Genomic DNA, 25,775 nt, shown 5'->3' with positions numbered 1-25,775 from the left:
AATTAAAAAGGGAGAGAGAGTTTGGTTCACTGCTCTCTCTCTCTCTCTCTCTCTCGGTCCACGAGGTGAAGCACACCTCGTGCACCGCGCACAAAAGGATGGAGCCGCACCTGTGAGCCCTGACATTTTTACTATAGCTTTTCGTTTTCCGTTCGGATAGAGCGGAAAACGAAAACGTGATTTTTCCGCCTATTCATAAAAAAAAAAATTTCGAAAAATTTTTTTTACAAAGAAACGAACAATGGAAAACTATTTTTCAACTGAAAAAAAATTTTCGGACTCATTTTACATGGATCCAAACACGCCCTTATCTATAACTATACCTATACATTAATCCTCATAGCTATATCCTACATATACTCAATCCCTTAATTTGGAAAAGAGTGGGACCTATTTTTTTCTCTTTTTTTTCGCATTTGATTATTGCGTTACATAAATAATTTTAATCGCCCATTTGTATAATATACTACTTTTCTTGAATAATGTTTAATAGTTTTGTTGAAACGATTTATTTTATTATAGTTTTTTTTTAAAAAAAAATTTGTCTATAATATAGAGTATATTTATCATTTTTGTATTAAACTGATATTTTATTTTTTACAAATTTTTATTTTAACGGTATCTATCTGTCGTAATGCACGGGTCATTACACAACAAGCATTAGTAGATGTAAATTTCTAAGCAACTAAAGCCAGCTTATAGGAATATTCACGGAGATGCGCTCCTAACAAACAGAAGTTACTAAGAAAAGGAGTAGATGATGATAATGATGGCGTCGTCGACGCAGATTACTAGCTAGTAACGCATAATTTTTGCAAAATGCACGAAATGTACCGGCCCATTTGCGGCCCAACTTAACCACATCTCATTGTCCCATCGACGTATTGTTTATCTCTAAGAATTGATCCTCTACTACCTTCGTTGTTGAAATTTACTACGACGTACTACGTGGCCGGGTCTGACTTGTAATTAATTTATACACGAGAAACCAGTTGCAGGTATTAGACCTGACAATCTTAACCCAAATCCGTGGGCATCCGCAGGTTACCTACAAATTTGCGGGTATGGATACCAACTTTTTCAACACAAAAAATTACGGGTAAAACGGATAGCTACCCATTAAGCAGTGGATATTTTGGGTAACCCACGAGTACCAACGAGTACCCGTATATATATTTTTTAGCTATAAAATATATTTTCTTAATTAATATATATTTTTTATTTACTCATCCTAAAAATTCTAATCCTAATTTTTATTGTGTGTCATTTATATTATGAAATATTTTTACTTTAAGACTTTAAATATTTTTATTATATGATATGATATTTTAAACAATGAGTTATATTACGCTTTTAAAACTTATATATATATATATATATATATATATATATATATATATATATATATATATATATATATATTACGAATTATGCTATTATATTATCGATAGTATTAAATATTTGATGCTATTAGATTTTCGACCTTTAAATAAAAGAACTTGTGGTTAGCNAATGAGTTATATTACGCTTTTAAAACTTATATATATATATATATATATATATATATATATATATATATATATATATATATATATATATGTGTGTGTGTGTGTGTGTGTGTGTGTGTGTGTGTGTTTTGCATTTAAAAAATATAAGAACAACAAAAAAATTTACGGGTAATCTGCATACCCACCCGCCCACTCGGGGGCGGGTATGGATGAAGATGTTGACTATTTAAAAATTTGCAGGTAAACTTTATCCATGCCTAAGTAACCCACGAGTTATCTAACCCATCCGTTTGCTAGGTCTAGCAGATATACACTCTCAGCTGGATTTAAAGCTCATTTGGCCTTTTAGTGGATGCAACATTGTTTAATAAAGTATTGACTGAATAATATTATTAGATTAAATACCATATTACTTTCTCTTCCATGTAATTATTTTGTATAAGAGAATTAGAATATTAAATTAGATGTTCGGCTTTTTAGACCCCAATTCGACTTTTACATTAATAAGCTACAATAGAAAGTTCATATGTTTCTAATTATTAAATAGAGTACGTGTTCTATACTTTCAAAAGTACGGAACCTTCCGTGTTTATAAGTTATTTTTTATAATGGAGCATCCAATTCGGTGATCGATCCTGTTAGGCATAATCTACGCTATTGAACTATTTAGAAACTAAATTTCATAATATTTCGACATCATTTATTAAGTAATCAAAGAGTCTCAAAAATAACTATTTTAACGGCCGATGTAGCGCATTTTAAATTTCAACAGTGTAGAAAAATTCAAATTACATGAAATTTTAATAGAAAATTTCACTTAACATTTAGGGTGCATTTGGTTCGCGTTATCTTTTAAAGATTCCTAGTAATCCAATGGGAATAAAAAAATATGACGGTGTTTGGTTAAACGCACTAAGTAATCTAGTTGGTAATATTAGATTCACTTGGGAATAAGATTCACCCCAAAGGACTAATCTCATTCTAAGGGTGGGTATCCTTATATTAATAGATTGGGGTAATCATAATATGTCTAATATTTTTCTTTCTTCTTACCCGCCGATTAATTGATATTATTTAATTGATATTATTTTTCTTTACACTCTAACCTTATATCTCTTTCTAAACTTATTTTTCTCTCTAAAATTCAACTTTTTTTTCTCTCTCTAAACTAAGCTTTTTCTCTCTCTCTCTTTCTAAAATTTCAACTCTCTCACTCCTTCTAATTTCGACTATATTTTTCTTTCTATTTTTTTAATTATGCTCTTTTTCTAACTTATACTCTCTCTCCTTTTTTTCTAAAAAAATATTGAAATTTTTGGTAACATTATCTAAAATTAATTAATTAATTAATTAATTAATTGTATATTTTTTATAATAATAAATAATATGGCTAATTAATATTATCGTGCGAACCAAACACAGAAATTCCACATTCTTAGTAATAAGATGAATAGGAATAAAATTCTCGGATATCTTTTATTCCTAGTAATCTTTCATAATGCGAACCAAATGCTCCCTAAGAGTAAGAACAATACTTTCGATTTGAAATTTGAGTCTTTTATTACTATTTTTATGAGATTTTTATTTTCAATCGTTCATTTTGAGCCTACTCATTCACTAGGCAAAAAAAGTTAAAAATTTATTAAATTTGGTTTCTAAATAGTTTCCAATACTGTAGATCATATCTAACGGAGCCGATCAACGAATCGGATGCTCCATCATCGAAAACCACTTACAAGCACGGAGACCTCCGTACTTTCGAAAACATAGGAGCCTAGCTCCGATTACATATTATGGTTATGCTTGTTTTATCGAAACTGGACTTTAAATTGAGGTGGACTTTGGATTGAAGTGGAGTTCGATAACAATTACTTTTCCTACGCTGTTTGTTTCATAGTTATGCAAATGAAGTTTCATTAATTCTACTGTTTGTTTGGTAGGAAGTGTATGATATAAAATTATAATTTATATATAAATAATAAATAATTTAATAAATAAAAATAATATAATTATTTTTTATATAATTAAAATTTAATTTAAAGCAACTAAATTTTGTTTATACATCAATTATATTAATACAACAATAAAAGTGTAAAGTAAAAAAATATTAATACTTAATTAATAAATTTTTATTATATTTTAATTGTACAAACTAAATAAAAAAAAATTAAAACTTAACTAATCAAATTTTATCATATTTTAAATATGCCAATAAATAAAAAATAATTAGTAACATATTAGATATATTTAAATTAATATAACTATCTTTACCTAGTATATTATTTTATTATTTTTTCTTCACCTTTTTATCGTACGTAATTGACTTCGGCCCAATGATGAGTTGAAGTCAATTACATTGTTTCAGATTAACTGGAGTTTCGATCATAACTTTTTTAGTAACTTTTTTACGACGAGCCAAATAACGAAAATGGTCAATTTTTATCGAAAATTACTTTTTCGCTCCCACTTTCACTCCACTTTCATGCAAACAAATAAGCCCTATATGCTTTAAACATGGAATTAGAGTCAAATGGACTGTTAAACAATCTTTTATGCCGATTGAGGGCCAATGATGCCAAGTTGTAGGAGGTTTCATTTTGCATTATGGACAAAATAAACCTCTTGAGATAGAGCTTTTATTGTCCTGGTAAAAAAAAAAAAATAATTTTAAATTTTTTCTCTGTTCGATAATATTAAATAGCCTCCGGTAAATTGACTACAAAGCGACGCAGTGGAGCTCATCCCATCAATGGCTCCGAGCCAAAAAAAATTATACGGTTTAGATTCTCATCCCACACGTGTTTATTCTATTTCGCTTCTCGAGCTCCACGCCCAAAGCCAATTCCTTATAACTAATCCCCAAAATTAACCTCCCCAACAAAATAATATTAATACCCATTTTGGCTACGTAGCTAACACATTATTATTATTATAGTTAATAATCCAAATGGGTACGGTCACCCCCGTCAGTTCAAATCTCCTTCGATGTGTTTCCAACTAAATTACGATGTGTTTCCAACTAAATGTAGGTTCTCTTACAGAAATAATTAATTAGATTCAACGAACATAATTAACCTCTCACGCTAGTAGCATGATTCACCAAACTTTATCTCATGATTTTAAAAATCATAAACACAATAATTTATACAAACAACATAGAAAATAAGCCTCATCGCTCATGACATCTCTCTCCTGTGCTTCTGATCAAGCGCTCCTTTGTATTGAATGATCACAAGTTTTTACTTTTGTACGTACTCAGAACCTACTATATGTCATAATTGGGATGAGCCCTTTATGAACGTGCGTCCAAGCAAGCACCCCTAAAGGGGTCTTTTACGTATGTGCATTGTTGCCCTGCTTTTCCCCAAAGTGCTTTTTGCTAGAAATAATTCATCACCTGTTCACTCGTGTAAATCAAACACTTCAAGTATTAGGGGCGTTTGGATTGACGAATCCCTATATTCAACGTAAGTCAAGTGTAGTAGTATTTAAATTTTTCTGAAGTGTAATTATTTTTTTATTATTTATTTTGACGTAATTCGTACAGTCTGAAAGTTAAATTTAATTACTTCTTCTGTTTGTTTTGATGTAACTTGGTGCTGGTAAAATTAGTCTTTTGAGTTCCGTTATTTATTTTGATGTAAGTGGATCCTATTATCTGCTAAATATAATAGTAAATTTACCACTATAAAATTTAACCTATTATATAATTAAATTTTTTATTATTATTTAAAGATAATCCTAATTTATTATAAATAAAGTAATTCTAATCCATTATAAAGAAAGTAGAGTTTATGTTTTACTGTTTAATTAATTTTTTAGAAGAGGTTGATTGTAATGGAAGTCGAGTTCAGCATTTTAGAGAAGAAAGTCGAGAGTAAGTGAAGTGAAGCTCTAACGTAACTTAAGTTATATTATATTTTTCACTTTTACTAAAATAAATAACGAAAATAGTAAAATTTAAATTTCATCACTTTACTTGCACTAAAACAAACAGACCCTAAATGCCTCTACATGCCTATGTTTTAGGCCGCTTAATGCATGCATTTGAGTGAGCCAAAACGTACGTGGACCACACAACAGGAAACGTACGACCATCTCACGATGGTCACGAGGGAAGTGAAGAAAAACCACTATTTAGGTTTTTTTTTCAAAAAAAATATAAAGAAATACCTGTTACTTTCATCGTACGTATATAATGGTATAAACTTTTTCTGTAAACTATACTAATTATTATTATTATTATTTTTATCTCAACAATTTAAATAGATTATATGAGTCTGGCTATAGTCATGATAAAAGCACCAAGCACTTGATACTTGTAAATTTTTTACCGATAGATCTACGCCCTTAATTTATACGTTAAATTATACTATTCAACAGTTACTCACTCAACTCTAGAAAGTTCATATCATTCTAACCGCATATTTATTAATTCAATGGTCAAAAATCTATAAGTGCCAATAATTTGGTAATTTTAAAAGCGTAGAAGTTTAATTCTAGATTATATTATGTAGGGAAAACTTCAAAAAACTCCTATGTAGTTTCGCACTTTTTATTTTAGTACCATATGGTTTAAAGTGTATCAAGTTAGTACCATGTCGTTTCATACTTTCTCATTTTAGTATCCTATAGTTTAAATTGTATCAAGTTAATATTATGTGATTTTATTTTTGTATCAAGTTAGTACCATGTGGTTTTATTTTTGTAAAAAGTTAGTACCATATGGTTTTATTTTTCTCTTAATGAAACGTTAAACCACATGATACTAAAGTAAGAAAGTGCGAAACGACATGGTACTAAATTAAGAAAGTGTGAAACCACAGGGTACTAACTTGATACACTTTAAACCACAGAATACTAAAGTGAGAAAGGGCGAAACCACATGGTACTAACTTGATATATTTTAAACCATAGACTATTAAGGCTTAGTTTGGTATTGAGGTTAGATAAAATGGAATTGAGAAAAAAACATATAGGGATATGCTTCTGCGTTCTCCGGTGGGACCGCAGAAAATATATCGTAACCGACTCATCGCGATATGCGGAATGCAATATTACGTACGAAAATAAACAGGATATTTTTCTAACGTAATTTTTTACCGCACGTAACATAATCTCTCCGCAATCCCAAATAAAGTCTAAAATGAGAAAGAATGAAATAATAATGGGGATATTTGAAGTTTTTCCTTTTTATGTATATGTGTTATATTTAAGAAGGTAAGAGATGGCGATGTTGGGGCAATCCAAATACCATTGCAACTGGGAGGTGAGGTAATCAGATGCTTATTCTCACCACCTTGCTTTGTCCCTTCGATACTAATTAAGAGAGACCCTGGCACCCTGCACACTAAACGACGGCATAAATAGACAACTAGATAATAAATTAATCGAAGAAACAAATTAGTTAATCCACCCCACATAACAAATAAATAACTCCCCGAAACCACCAAAGTATCATGCCATCCTCTATTTTCCCTCTCTCTCTCTCTCTCTCTCTCTCTCTCTCTGGGTGACTCCGTCTCTCTCCCTCTCCTAAACAAGGAAACCCCTCGTTCCTCCATACTCTCCAAGGAGGAGGAGGAGGAGGAGGAGGAGGAGAAGAAGATAAAGAGCAATTAAAACAGGCGCGATTAGGAAAGGGAATTGATAAAAGCACGCAGGCAATGCAGCAGAGAGAGTTAATGGAGCTGGACCTGGATAAGGTACGCGCGATTCGCGTGCTCGGGCGCGGGGCCATGGGCACGGTGTTCCTCGTGGCCGATCGCTCCAGCTCCTCGTCGTCCTCGGGCCTCAAGTTGTTCGCCCTGAAGGTGTTCGAGAAGGGTTGCGGGGGTGCGGCGGCGAAGAAGCCCGGCGCGGACCGGCGCGCGCGGTGGGAGGTGTCGGTGCTGTCGCGGCTGTCGCACCCGTTCCTGCCGAGGCTGGTGGCGGGGCCGGTGGAGACCCCGGAGCTGCTGGCGTGGGGCCTGCCCTTCTGCCCCGGGGGGGACCTCAACGCCCTCCGCCACTCCCTCTCCGACCGCGTCTTCTCCCCCTCCGCCATCCGCTTCTACCTCGCCGAGCTCGTCTCCGCCCTCGCCCACCTCCACTCCCTCGGCATCGTCTACCGCGACCTCAAGCCCGAGAACATCCTCCTCGGCGCCGACGGCCACGTCAACCTCACCGACTTCGACCTCTCCCGCCACCTCCACCGCTCCCCCAAAACCCCGGCCCCGGCCCCCTCCTCTTCGCCTCTCCCGGCTCCTCCCCGCTCCTCCCACCGCCGCAACCTCACCCGCATCCTCTTCGCCTCCGCCGATCCCCACGGCGCCGCCCTCAAGAAGGCCCGGTCCGCGCGCGTCTCCCCCGTGAGCCGCCGCCGCACCAGCTTCGAGACGGAGGGCGAGGGCGCGGCGGAGACGGAGCGGTCGCACTCGTTCGTGGGGACGGAGGAGTACGTGTCCCCCGAGGTGGTGCGCGGGGAGGGGCACGAGTTCGCCGTGGACTGGTGGGCCCTGGGGATCCTGACCTACGAGATGGCCTTCGGCAGGACCCCCTTCCGGGGCCGCAACCGCAAGGAGACGTTCCGCAACGGAGTTCCCGGGCAAGCAGCGCTCCGACCTCACCGACCTCATCGCCCGCCTCCTCGCCAAGGACCCCGCCCGCCGCCTCGGCTTCCGCTCCGGCGCCGACGACCTCAAGGCCCACCCCTTCTTCCGCGGCGTCCGCTGGGACCTGCTCACCGCCGTCGCCCGGCCCCCCTACCTCCCCCCCCTCGACGACCTCGACCGCCACCTACTCTCGCCCGCCGACGGCTTCGACGTCAGGGACTACTTCAAACGCCTCCGCCACGCCCCGCCGCCCCCGCCGTCCGACACGCCGTTAGATTCCTCCGCCTCGTCGTCGCTAACGGACTTCTGAGTTTCCGCCCGCGGAGAACGCGCGCGGCCGTTCAAAACAAAAAAAAAACAAAAAACAAAACAAAACAAAACAAAAAGAATGCTTGTTTTAAAACTTTTCTAAGTTTGGAGGAAGCCCAATTTTGGGCTAGCTGTAGATATTTACTGCTTGAGAAAAAAAAAAAGAAAAAGAAAAAGAAAAAGAAAAAGAAAGATCCCGAGACGTTCGTTGCGGGGGTCGTTGGAGGGGCGACGTTGTAATTAAGGGGTAATTTAGGGGTGTTTAAGAAAATTTTGTAGAGGCGCCGTGCGCGCACGTGCAGCGTGCCTTCCGCGGCGCAGCATGCTGTAGTTGTACTTTGGTTGTGATATTCCGTTGCCACAGTTCCAAGGAATGAATCACATCAGATCCCCAAGGTTTCGACGCAAATATTTTTTTTTTCTTCTTATTTATCAAATCATTGATTTTACATAAGATTAGTGTTGTTGAAATTAAATTAACTCATATTTTTGAAAAAATAAAAATAAATAAAATTGTTTTTAATCTTCCTAAGAGAAAATATATAATGAAGAATAAATTTTGAGTTGCCCCCCAAAAAAAATGGAATAAAAAGCAAGCATTAGCCTCATTACATATGTTAAACCCTAACTAAACACTCGAATTTCGACTTGCTCGAACTTACACAAAAACATGCACCCAAACTTTACATTGTTAAATTTTATACACAAACAAACATACCAAAATGTTTCTCCAGATCATCAAATTATACACTTGTTTGCTTACTTACTGATACTGCTGTTAAGAAACCTAATATTGCCCACGCATATCAAGATCCTTTTTTGGGTGATTTTAATAATACAAGTAGCTAATCGATTGGTTTGCTTAATATAATGCCCTTATGTTGCTAATTGCTTAAAGCCAGTGGTAGATGCAGTGTAGTGGGTTCTCACTAAGAAAGTAGCATTATGATGCTATCCCTAATCCATGCTAATTGATGATTTGGCTTTTGACTAAATTAATGCTAATGACATTAGTTTTAGTCGCCCAACATCACTTAATGCGGTGGCTATAATATAGTGTAAGAGTCTCGCTATATCATTTTGTGGAGCTTGTTCGTAGATTAGGGAACACGAAGCTTGCTTTATGCGCAAATTAAGAGCCACTATGGGAACCTTTGGGTCCCCAAATCACCCAAATTGAAGTGGTTCTTTTGTGTACAGCGTAGGATTTGAGAGGGACCTTAGCATTAATTTGTCGAACTTTGATATTTAATGACTTTTAATATCTCTCTCTTTTTTTTTTCCCTGAAACATTAATTGGTTGCATTGTAGTTGGTGTTGTTTAGCGCTGTTTAGGTCCAGCATCGGTTTATCTGCTGAAGGAAAGGATGTATGTATAGAAGAATGGTCGAGCATCTTTTTCAATTCAAACTAAAATTATCAAATTTATAAACAAAATGATAAATTATCGAAAATAAAAAAGGATATTTAATTTTACTTATATATTTCTAAAACTACATCTATTTACATACAAACCTTCCAAAAACTATCACCAAATCTTTGAGTCTCCTGAATAATCTGTTTTTTCAGGTGTATTCCTTAAAAGTAAAACCCTGCAACTATATCTTAAAAAATAGCGCATATTATAGAGTATTGTTGTTGAATTTAAAACTTTCATATTAAAATGATAGGATAATGCACAAAAAAGACAAAAATGATAAAACTATTTAAAAGCATGATAATAATTTTATTTTTTAAGAAAAAAATAATAAGCTATCTATTTTATTTTTTAAAAAAAAATATAAACTCAGTTAACTATATTAACCAATCAGATATTAAATTTAAAATCTCAATTATCAATCATCAGCTCTTTAATCAACTACGTGCCTTTTCTACGGTCACAACTTTAAAATTGAATTATTTAATAAAACATTAAATTTATTATATTGCTAGTTATATATATATATATATAGAGAGAGAGAGAGAGAGAGAGAGAGAGATGAGTTGAAATGCTATTAGTTGCAAACAGTTTCGTTGTCATTCATTTGTTTTCGATAATGGAGCCCCAAATCGACGATTGGCATAGTTGAATATGATCTAAACTAGAATTATTTCGAAACTAAATTTCAAATCTTTTCAGTATTATTGGCCTAATGATAAAAAAGATTTCAAATTTTATAATTTTAATAGCGCGATGTAAGGCATTTTTTTGTTTAACGGTGTAAAGATATCAAAATCAATTGAATTTTGATTAGAAAATTTTTTAAACTATCTAGAACAAGAACTATAGTCTTGATTTTGATTACAAGACTTTTATAGTTCTAAGGTTTTTTAAAGGCAGTAAATCATTCACCTTTTTCTTTATAATTTTTGAGAAAGAGAAAAAAAAATGAGGTTGTTAAAATTATACATAGATTATACGGAAAATAAAAAAACGAGATTGCTAAGATTGTTTTAATTGTTAGGATTATATGGATATATTATTAGNTGTTAGGATTATATGGATATATTATTAGGATTTTCAATTTATTAAGATTATATGTAATGTTTGATTATTACGTGTGTATGGATAGATTATTAGGATCTTTTTGATTGTTATGATTGTATGAATAGATTATTCAAATTTTTAGTTAGTTAAGATTATTTTTGATTTGTTGAAATATTTATATAGTTATTAGGATTATAGAAAGAAAGAATAAAGAAGCGAAAGACGGTGAATGATTTGCCGTTTTTCTAAAAAATTAGGCTTTTTATGAAGCAGTGAATCATCACCGTATTTAAGAGATTAGGTTTTTAAATATAATTTTGACAATTTTATTTTACAAATAATAAAAATTTTAAAAAATAATTTATAAAAAAGCCCTATTCAGAATCTCCGTATATTTTAGTTTTTATATCCTATCGAAAGGACGAGAATAAAACATCAAATGATGATCGGCGCAGGATTTAAAGCGCCAAGATCGTTTTAGGATGAGACAAAAGTTCCCATTATTCCGTGGCTCGTGACCTGTCATTTTCGGCGTCCACGGTGCTCGATCGTACTACATCAGCCTCAAGGCCCTCAACTCATCTGTCTCTTTGTTCTCCTCCCAACCTATACTACTGCTACACGCTTGCACAAGAGTTAAACAGTGCCACATAAGTCTAAAAGTAAAATAAAATTTTAATTTTATTAAATATTATAATTGTCATTCAAAAAAGGGCATACTATATATCATTTTATATTAAATAGTTTACCAATCATATTTTATTAAACTGTTTATTAATTTTAAAAAATAGCTAGCTTTTGGTATTGATGTACAAAGAGTAAGCAATAATTCTTGATAGGCCACAAAAGTTGAACTAATGCCATGTATAGCCTTATTAGAAAAAAAAATTCCCAATCTAGCCTCCTTTTAAAAAAAATTCCTAACCTAGCCTTCTTTTGATAATTAGAAAATAAAAGATAACTTTAATAGTATTTATATGCTAATTAGGAGAGAGAAATTTTTTTCTCTCTCTCCTCCCACCCTACTAATATTTAAAAATAATTAATTTTTGTTATAATAATATTAATTAAAAATTAATATTTAATAATAATAAATATTATTGTTACTGAATGTTTTTTCTCAGAAAGATAGTATGGTGCTACCCTCTTCATTTATTTTTTTTAGAAATAAACTTAGCTGGAAATATGAATCAAAGAAAATGTGAATCAACTATGATTCAAACTCAAAACTTCAAGTACCAACCACCAAGCCCTTTACCACATATACTAAATACTAGTAATAATAATAATAATAATAATAATAATAAAATTATCATTCAGTAATAATAATATCATTGTTATTAAATATTAATTTTTAATTATTGTTATTATTATAAGAATTAATTGAGAGGAAAGAGAGAGAAAAATTTTCTCTCTACTAATTAACATATAAATGCTCTTAAGCCTTTTTTATTTTCTAATCCATCAAAAGAAAGGCTAGGTTGGGAATTTTTTTAAGAAGAAGGCTAGATTGGGGATTTTTTTTCTCAATAAGGCTAGATGTGGCATTAGTTCACAAAAGTTGTACTGTATATATCCTTTCCCTTTCACCCTCATGCATCCTTGGTTTTATGTTGGAATAGATCCAGGGAATAAGGCGCGCATATCCCACCGCTGCTAGAATAACGCCTTAGGCTTAGTTTGATATTGAGATCTATCTAACGCTATTAGATAAAATGAAGTTGAAGTTGAGGAAAAAGCATATAGGGATATGCTTCTGCGTTATCCGGTGGGACCGCAGAAAATATATCGTAACCGACTCATCGCGATATGCGGAATGCGATATGCGGAACGCGATATGCGGAGTGCAATATTACGTACGGAAACAAACAGGATATTTTTTCAACATACTTTCTCACCTCACGTAATGCAATCTTCTCGCAATCCCAAACGAAGCCTTACCCATTCATGCCACCGTGAACTCACTCCCTCGACAACCTATCAAAAATGAAAGAACAACTAATTTATTTATATCTCTTAACTATTTGTGAAAAAAATTAGGAAGTTTCGAATGATTGGTCTATTTTGATAAAGATTGTTCTGTAAAAAATTAGGAACGCCTTACTCATTCATCCTTGGATTTGATGCATGCCCTTAATTCATTCTAGCTAATTATATTCTGAATCGATCCTTTAATCTTTGCAATATTTTAAGTTATGTTTACATCAAATATCATAATTAATTAATTGTAGAGACTGCAAGATAATAACACATACTGATATAACTCGGAAGTGATCAGCTTCTTATATGATTCTATTCGTAGCTACAAGCTGCAGGCCTGGATTAAGTGGAGGTGCATCGATCTCTAACAGTCCTACTACCCTACAACACAAAATGGATTGTAATTCTACAAATTAGGCATCTAAAGGTTAAATTTATACACTAGTCTTATTAACCTTGTTCTCTTCCCTTTTCGAAAGCACAAAAAACCCAAAAAGAGTTGGCTCAACCCTCAAAGAAAATTTTATCTTACCATATATATTCGACATGTGTGATTCATCTCAAATCAATCATATCATGTTATGTGAGATGAGAAGAGTCTAATTGAGAGTAATATGACAATTACACAATAAAGTCAAATGCATAGTATATTTTCTCTTTGTACTTTTATGCAACAAATCCTACGTAAAATAATTATAATAGAAAGAACATGCTCCAAATAAAAGCTTGTAGAATTCCAACTACTTTTTAATTGTAAACATAGCAGTTCTCATATAATATCTCTAATCAAAAGTTGCTTTTTTAATGTTATCTCTTACATGCATGATATTACGTGCAATCTATTCTTCCTACTACGAGCCATCAATCTGGATAATGTTTCTTCGATGGCTCATTTTCATGAACGCCTTTGAGTGGCATTGATACGTTCCGAGACCCACCATGCTAATCCAACATATATGTATAAACACATCCATGCACAGAGACCCACCACTCCAGTATCTTGTTGCAATGCATACATAAATCCAATTAATAGAGAGAGAGAGAGAAAGAGAGAGTATACTTAATCACATATATAGGAATGGACTAGAGAGAGAGAGAGTATACTTAATCACATAAAGAGAGAGAGAGAGTATACTTAATCACATATATAGGAATGGACTAGAGAGAGCATTTTAGGACCCCAGGGATGTTATAGTTGTCGGTAGATGAGTCATTCGTTTCTAGCGTGTTTGCAACGTATATATGCATGGATTAGAGACAAAAGGAAAGCTTTGTTGATGTGAAAACACGTACGCTTCCAATTCTCCCATCTCTCATCTTGTCTAATTCATTTTTTATTGTTGATAATCCAAATTCAATATGAAAAATACTATATGTACACCTAAAAAAGAACTTTAAATCTTACTCCCACTCTTGCTAGAATTTTAAAAACTCTTTGGGCTTTTAGTAATAACAAAAATAATAATAACAAGAAATAAGCCTAATTTGGGCTTTTGAATTATGAGATGTCATAAGATTTGTACCTTTTCTTTTGGTGTACAAATATCATTGCTCGTTCGGTATTATGTATGCAGCACGTGCTTTTCAATTTGAAACATCTCAACATGCTTGTGTCGAAACTTTTGAGTCTTCTAATAATTAGTGGACAGATATAAGCATGATTTTGGGAGCTTCTTAAACACAGTTAACATAAACAAAATAGATAGAAAGAAATTAGTAAGTGGCATCTGATAATACTCAAAATAGTATGGTTACTACTATATTACTTTTTTTCTTTTTTTTTTTTGAGATATAGGTAGCACGCTATCTGCTTCGTTTATTTCATTTAGAAATAAACTTAGTTGGAAACCAACAACCAAGTTCTTTGCCACTTGCTCTAGGGACGGCCGGTTACTACTATATTACTTAAGAATAAAAATACTATAATATAGACAATATTTGACAGAGATGCAAAATTAATAAGACACGCATGCAATTTAGAAGTTCAGTATGTATTAAGAATTGAAGCAAATGGACAATAGACTTGCCAACAACCACTTCCTCTATTCATAATCAACAGTAAATCGGTACGTAACATCAATTATGTGGATGTGACATTTTTAATATAGCAGTGATTCATATTATTGGCCAAAGTAATTTTTTAAAAAAAACCTTGCTAGATGATGAAAATACTTCTATGGGAATAGGAATTAAACTACGTACAGCTAAAGCAAATTTAATTGGCAATTAACAAAAAGGCTCTTATTCCTCAACATGTGGAACTTGCAAAAGGGCCTTCAAAGAAGCTTCCCACATTAATTAATTAACCTACATTCACACTAATTTATAATAGATTTCACAATTAAATTGTTGCTAATACATATATTTTCCAAATAGAAAAGATGGCAATAGATCTCAATAGAGGCAAACAAATTCCAGCTGTGTTGATGGGCATTTGCCTCCTTCTTTGAGACCACACATTTGGAATAATATGATCTTACCTTTCAATCTAGAAAAATCGTGATCACATAAAGGTTAATTGTCGATGTTCCATAAGTTTCCACCTTGATTAAAGAGTTTTTGGAGGTAATTACTCTCTTAAACAATTTGTATAAAAGCGCACAGATCGAGCACTTGTCCTAAACAATACGAAAAAAAATAATAAAAAATTTGTAGTCTATCTATACCAAATCATGATGACCATTTTTGGATACGGGATAAATTAGAAACTATATGGCTCGATCCAAATTTGATCCGATCCTTAATTTTACGGGTCATGGAATAGCTGGGTCTATATGAACCCAGGATCATGGATGGTCCATTAATTGATGGATCACCCTCAAAATTTAGGGTGATGGGTGATGATCACCAGCAAAATCGCCACACCATCGGCCCCATTTATATATCCGACCTGATCCGACTCACTGACCCATCAACTCGACCCAACCAAACATGTTAACCCGACCATCCCCTGACCCGTCAACCATGCCACTCCAACCTTTTTCAATCTAGTACAGTAGTCTGAATTGGGTTCATCGGAGTCAAGTCCCGAACCAACCTGAAAATTGTTCAAATTGATTCTTAACCCAAAGCCAATCTAGCCTTAAAAGCAGGTGTGACTCGAAACCGACACCGAGTATGATAGATTGAATTTGGGAATAGTTAAACAATCACTATCATAGCTTAGTCCTTAATACATGTTCAAATTGAAGCTATTATGATCTGGTAGGTTTAACTCACTCACTGGGTTCCTAGCTATAATAAGCTAAACATTAGATAATTAACTAAATTGAACTTAAAACTATAATGTAACACATAACAGGTCACTTTTGGATGGGCATCTTTTCAGATTATTTTTTAATTAGCTTCCGTGATTTCAGGCTGAAATTGAGTGATCTCCTGTTCATCTTTTGTATTTTATTTCTATTCCTTTTTATTTCAGTTCTAGCCGTTGCTTAATTAGAAGTACCATGTTCATTGAACCGTATTTATTTAAACGTACGATTAATTCCCTCCCCACCACCCCCCACCAAAAAAAAGAAAAGTTTTCTTTTCACAAATTGATAAAACATTAACACCAAGTTTACTCCTCCTGGGTATTGGCCAATGATTCTCCAGTGCATTCATATATTTTGCGAAAATCGCAAAAGAATTTGGGTAGCTGTTAAACATTTTACCAAATTTAATGATTCATCTATTTCGAGATAAATTCTACATTTCTAGGTTTTAATCCAAAAAATTATTGGGCTTTTTCAATGGCTTTGCTACAGCAAAACTTTAATCATACCATACGAATCTTCTGTATAAAAATCAATCATAAGACATGCACTACACGTGCAAATATCTTATACACAATGATATTTTAGGATTTTCTACTCTTCAAATATTGGGTTTAAGAACAAAAAATTCTGCGTACACTTTCCTTTTTTTGATCTTGAGCTATGCTACCTAATTTGTATGATATTAAAACCAATTTGAATCATATATAAAAAGAAGGGGAAAGTAGATCATAATAGCGAGCTTAATGTGGTTAATTCCGTAATGTACCATAATTAAAATAGAATACAAAGGTTTCTGAACTTATCGGAGAGTATCCTTTCGCAGAGATTGTAATCATTCGTGCGTAGCGTATGTATTTCAATTGTTATTAATTGCTCTAGCTCGTTTGATTGAAATTGGACTACTTGGTGCGCTATCATTCTTCATAACATTGTACATATTCCCCTACGTCCATCATTGCCCGAGTTAGGCTCCTTTTTTTTAAAAAAAAAAACATAGGTTTTAAGTCGTAGGCTTAAATTTAATAGATGAATATTAAACAAAACTACGAGCCTAAATAGTAGGATTTAAACTCAAAACCATCTAATCCGATACTATATGATAACAACTAATTAATCTGGAAATTTAAACAGTTGTACAACATCAATAATTGGTGACAAAAGGGTGTAACTCCACCCGCTAAATAAAGAACACTTATAGGTGTTTAAAGTTAACCTTTACATAGGCAGGAATCTCATGGAAAAAATAAAGTAATAAAAGCTACAAACTCTTGAGTCTAGGTGCGCTTACGATGACACATTTGGGCTATAGAAATATCACTTGTTTGTTTCTATCCGAAGCCATGTGCATGACTAAGAACCAGTTAAGCAATGTTCTCCTTTCCATGTTTCTTTTATATTGAAAGCACATAACATGAAATAGAGCAAAAGAGAAAAAAAATAAATCAATAAATAAATCTATAAAGAGGTTTTTATAGAAAATATATAGAGAGAAGTCAAAAGTTCTTAATTCAGATTATCAAACCAATTTTTTTTATCAAAAAAAAAAAATTGAAAAATGGATAGTTTGTTGGGTTCATAATTTGAATTAAAAGTACAAGTTGAATAAAAAACTTTTAAATTCTTTCTTATATAATCTTCCACAAAAAAGGCGCTTTATGAAATTTTTGTCACAAAGGAAGAGAGGGACTAAGGCGAAGCCCGGTGCAAACCACAAGTTTCAACTACACATAAATTTTAAGGGTACATGAACATGGGCCTAGATGCTCCATCTCTTTTTAGCTTACTTTTTTGGTTGTGTGATTGCCACAGGATGTCCAATATGCATATGTTCTTCTTTTTGATAAACAAAGGTGCACGGAAATTAAAGTTGGCAATTCCAAAAGAGGAGGTGTTTTGGCTTGAGATGCCACCACTTATAGACTTAAAAAGGATGTTGTAAATTTTACACCCATCCATTCAAAGATTTGGAAACTTTTTTGAATTTTTATTATTAAAAAAAAAAACAAGACTAGTAAAAAGAATATCAGCTCTCGGATGGACAGGATGTAATATTTACATCATATTGACAAATTCATATATTTTATTCTTGCAGAAAATTTACAAACTTTTCATAGATTTGCTTAGATTGCTATACGGTTTATTTATGATTGTTCAGAAATCACAAAACTAACGAATAAATCCAACCATTCAAATCTAAACTTGTAGAATTAAAGTTTATAAAATGTTATTACGTAAGCAATAAGGGAATTCTTATATTACATAGAAAGCTTCAATCGATTGATAAACACAATTTAAAATGTCGAATAAATTTATCATCTCTTAACTTGTGCTGAACGCTACTAGCATGTGATACGAATCTATACAATTACACAAAACTCACGTACTAATTCGCAACTAATACTTGATAGAAACTCAATCCATGTATTGAACATGCAACTAGCATACGACACAAATCACTTCATTAGACATATCCAATAAACTGTTATCCGTAACCTTTTTCAGGAACCCAAAGCATTCCCGGGCCATCAATTGGTCGTGGAAAAAGCCTCAAACTCCACTTCTTGAGTGGAAGAAGCAGAGCCTCTTGAGTTTGTGTATGTGTTAATGTTCCACCATTATTGAGAGCTCGGAAAAGCATTGTGTGCTTTAAAGCGAAGCGAGGGAGGTTACGTATCGAATTATGTTGTCGGCCATCATAGTTCAATTGAGGGTGGACGATCTCTATGCTGAGATTTATATATTGTTCGTTTGAGTGCATAAAGTGAGACAACGTGGAAATGAGTCAAGTTCCATTTTGACTCTTTTGTTTGGCTTTTGGCTCTTTTGATCTTTTTTACTATAAAGAAAAAGGTGCGATTCTAAACCAACTGACACTGATTAACCATACTGTTTTCTTTTATTTGTTGATCTATTTGTTATTATTATTCTTTTATATATATATATATATATATATATATATATATATATAANAGGGAACTTTCTCAGAGGGCTTACGTGGGCCGCAGATAATAAGCTTCCCAAACTTGTCCTGATACCTTGGTACTCAAATCATATTTTGCAAGTATTGAACATAACACTATCAGTTCAACCACACCCCCCGATACATGTCTATATAATATGTAGTAAAAGATGTGTGTGCACGCACGCATTGCGTGCGTGTGAGGGAGAGATCGATGTTTACTTTCTCCAAGGTAGTAGTTACTGATAATTTTCAGTTCGGAAAGCAGCAAATGCAAACATCTAGTATCTCACAAACAACAACTTTATTACCATCCCAAATGTCACAAGTTAAATTTCCTCTAACACTTTTATAAAAAGGATCCATGCCCCAGGCTTGTGAGTCTTAAAACAACTAAATAAGAGATACATATAATAACATTGTGGTAAGCGATACGGTCCTACTGAAAAAAAATATATATATATAAGCATAACTATTAAACTATAAAAATGGGCCTTAAGCATATCTACGGTCCTCTCAAAATCCTATTGACTATATAGCATTTATCAGCGCTCAATAGAAAATGGTAGAGTGGGCCCTAATTTAAAGATCTACAGCCCACTTTTAATACTAGAAACTTTAGGCCTTGTACATTGAAGAACGGATTAGCCCAACTAAGCGGGTCATGGGGCCCAATGAAGCCCAATATAACACAATAGCTCTGATGCACAATATAACACGTACAAGTCATAAATACAGATCGAATAATTTACTATCAGATTTACCACCAAGTGAAGACAATTTGAAGAAAATTTACCAATTAGTCGATCCATATAATACTTATTTGATATTAAAAACAAATTTTCATGTAGTATCGCAAATTGCAAAAATAATAGAAAAGGGAAAGAAACAGTATATCATCCTTTGAGGAAGCATGAACCTGGATGTTATGAATCAATAGAACTGTAAGAAAGAAAATGGACATGTTCCTAACTGATTTCGAATGGTGACTAAATCATGAGGAAAATGTGTGCAGATTTCGATGAACATATTGCCACCTAATTTGGTCGGATGGTGACGTAAGCAAACTTGATATTATTATTGACAATTAGTCGCATTGAACGTAGTCATCATCAGAACTGTTCAATAGATTCTTACCAAGAAAAGAGAGAAATAAATAAATAAATAAATAAAGGCTCCACAGTGTTCGATTCAAACATAACCTTCTAAAATTTTAAAATATCATACATGTTCCTTCAAAATGTAAAATGTCATTCATTCCCTCCTAAACACACAAATTTATCATCCATACCTCTCAAAATATGCAAATGTCCCTCTAAATTTCAAACCAAAACCAAAACCGGTATAGTCTTTGATGTGTATAAGAGCACAGATAATTTTTTCTAATTCGAAGGAATATTTATAAAATTATAATCTTTTAGGAGGGTGTTGAAGAAATTAATTAATCTATAACTAGTGAAGGACCCGCGCGTTGCGGCGGAACGACTTCATAGAAATAAATAAATAAATAAATTTAAAAATAACAAAACAAAGAGTTAAAAATTTATATAATATAAACAATCGAAAAATAAACAACTAATTAAAATTTGAGAATAAAAATATCACATACCTCATTATTTAAATCATAATACATTAAAATGTGGGGATTAAAGTATTATTCGTCCTATATTTTTATTTTAAGGATGAAAGTGTAAATCCAATCTTTCAATTTTTTTTATCCAATTCTTTATATGTTAGATTTGAGCAAGTCAACGATATTTTGATAATTCTCGCAATTAAATTTTATAAAATATAAAATTAATTTAAATTCTATCAATCTTTTTTTTTTAATGTATAATCTAGCTATATCTAAATGCTCAATATTGTAATTTTAAAATTTATATTTAATACAAATAATATAAACTATTTAAAATTTATTTATATATTTTAAATTTTTATAGTACAAAATACTTCTATGTACATGAACAAAAAAAAAAAAAAAATGAAATCAGTACGGGAAAAATAAAAACGCCTCCTCCTTCTCCCCTGCTGGGCCCACCTCTTACACGTTGATCCTGATTGAATTGTATAAAATACTAATAAATAAGAAAAAATTAAGAGAGAGAGAATTATTATTTGATTTATATAATTTTTTTTAAAATAATTTATTTGTTCTTATATGTTTTGCCCTCATTTTCTTCTTTATTCTATCTTTATCCTTTTAATTTTATTTTATTTTTACTTTTTTAAGCTTTCATTTTTACATTTTCTTTTCTCTTTTTTATATTTTAAATAATTTTTTTACTCCAGCTTAATTTAAAATTATATTATAAAAAATTTAACTATTTAAAAATTATTTATATATTTAAATTTTATATAAAATAAATAAAAATTAGATTAAATGAAAAAAATTATAATTTTTTTAATCATTATATTAAAAAACAAATATATAAAAATATTAAAGAGATCTAAAAAGAGATAAAAAAAGACAACAATAATAAAAATCCATCTCATCCATCTCTTGGCGCCCACCGCTCTCGCTCTCCCTCCTCACCTCCCCGCTCCTCTCCCCGGGGCGCACGTGGTCCCGCCTGCCGCGGCCCCTGCCCAAGCTTGCTCTGCTCGCGGCCACCTCGCCCGTCCTCCGTTCACAGCGCGCAACGCCTACTGCCTCGCAAGACCCCTCTGCCCGCGATGAGGGGGGAAGGCCCGCCCTCTCCCTCTGCGCTCGGCTCGAGCCCGCGCACGCACCGGTCGCTCGGATCGCCCGCGCGCCGCGCCGCCACCTGCGCCCGCTCGCCCACCTGCTCCACACTTTACTTCCGCCCGCGCGGCCAGCTCGCCCACCCTGACGGTCCGGGGTGCGGGAATGCATCCAGCCCCGGCTCGCGAGTGCCGCGGGCAACGCGGCGCCCCGCCACGCGCGCCCGCCTGCCCGCACCCCGCGCTCGCCCCTGCCCGCGCCTCCACGCTCGCCACCTGCAACAGAGCAAACAAAGGAAAAGAGGAGGAGAAAAGCTAAAAGAAAAGGGAAAAAAATAAAGGGGGGAGACAGTATTTACCACCGTCGAAGGGTATTAGGGCCAGCGTTGGTAGGGCATCGAAGGCCAGCGTTGTTAGGGCATCGAAGTCCAAGTGCCTTTATATAGCCACATGGGTCGAAGGCAGCAAGTTGGACGCCGGCCTCCTCTAGATCTGTAGAACGCCGGTGAACGTGGCGCGAACGTGCAGCATGATGAGACAGTGATCGGACAGCGAACGGGGAAGGACCTGTAAAAAATGGGGCACGGCGGAGGATAGAGTGCCAACGCGTTGCTTGGGAGGTGGGCGGTAGGCGAGCCGTACGGTAGACGGGAAGAATGGAGAAGCTTCGCCGGCGACGCGTCGACGATAGCATGGCGACAAGGAGGATGCACATTAAGTGCAAGGCGTTGCGGTGGAGTGGGCTAATTAATGGAACCGCTGAGGCAACAGAGAAGCCCTTAGCCAAATTAACGCGTGTNAGAGTTGAAATTTTAGAAAGAGAGAGAAAGAGAAAGCTTAATTTAGAAAGAGAAAAAAAAGTTGAATTTTAGAGAGAAAATAAGTTTAGAGAGATATATAAGGTTAGAGTGTAAAGAAAAATAATATCAATTAGCCCCGCGGGTAGAAAGAAAAAAAGAAATTAGACATACTATGATTACCCCAATCCATTAATATGAGGATACCCACCCTCCCTCAAGGAAATGAGATTAGTACTTTGGGATGAATCTTATTCCCAAGTGAATCTAATATTACCAAATTACTTAGTGTGTTTAGCCAAACACCGTCATATTTTTTTTATTCCCATTGGATTACTAGAAATCTTTAAAAGATAGCGTGAACCAAACGCACCCTAAAATTTATATAAACATTTTGAAGAAATGCTTCTAATATTAATTTTTCTAATATAAAAATTTTAAGTAAGATCATTGTGCGTTGGTACTACGCATAACTTCAAATGGCTTGTGCGAGTATAATCGCACAATCATAAATTTTTCTATGTACTAGACTGTAGGAAATTAGAACGGCCAAAAAGCTCTAAAATTCGAGATTGCCTGAGAAGGCGAAGCCGGAGAGAAAAGTCATCAACTTCTAATAAATGTACTGCTGCAGTTTGGCCGCCACTTTAAAATGTCTTCCGAACTAACCTAACTCTGTTATCTGCGCAAGTGTATTTCAAATGCAGAGTTAAATGAAGTCGAGCATAGCATTCCGAATTATTCAGATAGATGAAGATATAGAAGAAGTTTCAGCAATCAAACATGAAACAAATTGGATATATATCACAACATTAAGGACAAGACATATAAATACAATATATATATATATAATAAATAAATAAATAATAACAATTAAACACCCACTAGGATTAGGAGTGGTTGACGACGTCAACCTTGACGTCGGTTAAACCTACATCAAGGTTGACGTCGTAAACCTGGAAGAACACATCCACCTTGACGTCGTCAACCTGAGTTGACGTGATTTGGTTTGTATCCTTAACTCCAACGTGCGTAAACGTTGTCGCACGTCAACGTTTGCGCACATAAATATATNTATTGTTTCTGCAACTACATTCAATCAAACAGCCCCTAAGAACAAGACATATAATGAAGAGGAAAAGAAAAAGGAAAAGAAAAAAAAAAAACATAAAAAAAGAAAAGAAGAGAAAAAGAAAGAAGAAGTGCTCCCATTGGCCTACTTGGCAAAGCGATCACAAGTAATTTTTTTTTTTATTTTTATTTTTTGTCGGTTTGGTGCCGCCTCTGGTGCTCTAAATCCTGAAACCGAATCAGAACGGAACGATCTTGGCGGCGCGGACGACGGGGTTCTCCCGGGCGATCGCTTCTCGCGCCGCGGCCTTGTAGTCGAAGGCGCACGCATGTCGGTCGGAGTAGCGGTGCTCGCCGCAGAAGAGCTCGCCGCACCGGCACCGGAACCCCGTCAACCCCACCTTTCTCCGGCAAGCCGAGCACCGGCTCACCCGCCTCCCCGCCGCCGTTCCCTCCGCCGCCGAGATTCGGGCAGGGCCCGATCCCGGCTTGTCGTCGGCGGAGCACGGCGCCGGAGGAGAGGAGATCACCGCCACCTCCGCCGCGGCGGGGGCGGAGGGGGAGGAAAAGGAGGACGCGGCCGCGGCGGCCGAGGCCTTGAAGCAGGTGAGGCACATGTTGTTGGTGGCGGGGTTTCCGTAGAAGCCGCAGTTGTTGGCGCAGAGGGTTAGGGTTTCAGGGAGGCGGAACTCCGTCTCTTCCTTCTTGTCTCGCTGAGCCATCTATAGATCGCCTTCGGATATAGAATACGGAACCAGGATTAGGATTAGGGTTAGGGCTTTTGTGGGGCTGTGATTGAGGAATTAGGGGTTGGTGGTGGGAGAGGGAGGATGCGAAGGGGGCTTTTAAGGGGAGGAGGGGGGAGGAACGGGTCGGAAGTGGCGATGGTAGAGAAGGGGCCGCGTTGGGCCGCGTAATGGGGACATCGCTGTGACTTTGTTCCAGAAATGGGTCTGAGACTTTTGCTTAATTACCGGATTGTTCTTGCACGTGTTATATTCTACTCGCTTTCATTTCCTACATAAATAAATAAAAATTGCCCCTTCTTTAATAAGTCCTTATTATGCCTCCTCGTTTTCATGTGTGCGCTTAGAATAAAATCATTTAAACGAAAATTTGTTAACTCAAGAGCACGCCCATTTCAAAGCGCTGCGGTTCGCAAAATAACACAGAAGACGCACACTGACGAGTGCCTGATTTTGCCATTGCCGTAACGTCATAAAAAAATTTGATTTGCTCCTAAAATATTTTAGTTGCTGTGCAAATATATATATATATATATATATATATATATATATATATATATATATATATATATATATAACTCTTTAACTTTCAATAATTCATCTTTTTCAATTACCCGAGTAAGTAACGTTGATATGTGACTTGTGAGGTCTAATTAGCAACTTAGGTTCATTGAATAATATGATACTTTTTCAAATAATACTATACAGATACTTTATATTGATTATTTATTATATGATTAATATGCTGATCATATTAGTATTATTCTTTAAATTCTAAATTTTAAATATTATAATAATTATTTTATATATATATATATACATATATGATATATATATATATATATATATTTTGCATATGAGTGCTAATGTATGAAAAAACATAGTAGGATGCATTTAAGCAGCAGGAAACCGACAGGGATTTTTAAAATTTATTTTTTTTAAAAGGAAAATTCCCGGCGTTAGTGGAATGCGTTTGATAAACGTGATATGGAAAGGGCAATATCGTAAATTCGTACGTATGGGGCTGCCCCTGGGGCGCATGAGCCGCCCAAAATGACCGTCGCTTTCGAGGAAGCTCCGACGTAATGCTCGATCCACCTCACCCTCACAGAGGTGGCCGCGGCGGGTGTGTCATCCGTCCACGTGTCGTCCGGGCCGGCGTTGTCATGATGCGTGCCCCAGCTGGCAGATTAGCTTCCACGCGGGTCCCACGTGCGCCATCTCCATTTTCCTCCTGTTATCTAATTTAATTTAATTTAATTTAATTTAATTCGCCACCCCCTACGGAAGATTCTCATCTTTTTAGTTCTCGTCCCCCAGAATACGAAACAGCTTTTCGCTGGCCCGATTCCTATCAAACGCGGAGGATAGAAGAGTGATTCGCACTCCTGTTCCGTTCTCTG

General features: G+C 35.3%; 2 protein-coding genes across 2 annotated transcripts; one reads left to right on the top strand and one right to left on the bottom strand.

Annotated features, from left to right (window-relative positions):
* LOC109706245 (serine/threonine-protein kinase UCNL-like) lies at nucleotides 6,944–8,821 on the top strand. Its single transcript, XM_020227044.1, is given in 2 exon segments — nucleotides 6,944–8,082; nucleotides 8,084–8,821. Coding segments are annotated over 2 exon segments (1,236 nt in total). The 5' UTR covers nucleotides 6,944–7,174; the 3' UTR covers nucleotides 8,412–8,821.
* Nucleotides 23,816–24,479, bottom strand: LOC109726960 (zinc finger A20 and AN1 domain-containing stress-associated protein 11-like). Its single transcript, XM_020256790.1, has one exon. The coding sequence runs from the start codon at nucleotides 24,346–24,348 to the stop codon at nucleotides 23,866–23,868; it is 483 nt and encodes a 160-aa protein (XP_020112379.1). The 5' UTR covers nucleotides 24,349–24,479; the 3' UTR covers nucleotides 23,816–23,865.

The sequence above is a fragment of the Ananas comosus genome, linkage group 2 (assembly GCF_001540865.1).
Source record: "Ananas comosus cultivar F153 linkage group 2, ASM154086v1, whole genome shotgun sequence".
NCBI classification, from domain to species: Eukaryota; Viridiplantae; Streptophyta; class Magnoliopsida; order Poales; family Bromeliaceae; genus Ananas; species Ananas comosus.
Note: the sequence above shows the minus strand (reverse complement) of the source record. Positions and strands in the feature narration are given on the sequence as shown.

What these genes read in the sequence shown, in the direction of transcription:
- LOC109726960 (XM_020256790.1), bottom strand. Translation starts at nt 24,348, where the DNA reads ATGGCTCAGCGAGACAAGAAGGAAGAGACGGAGTTCCGCCTCCCTGAA.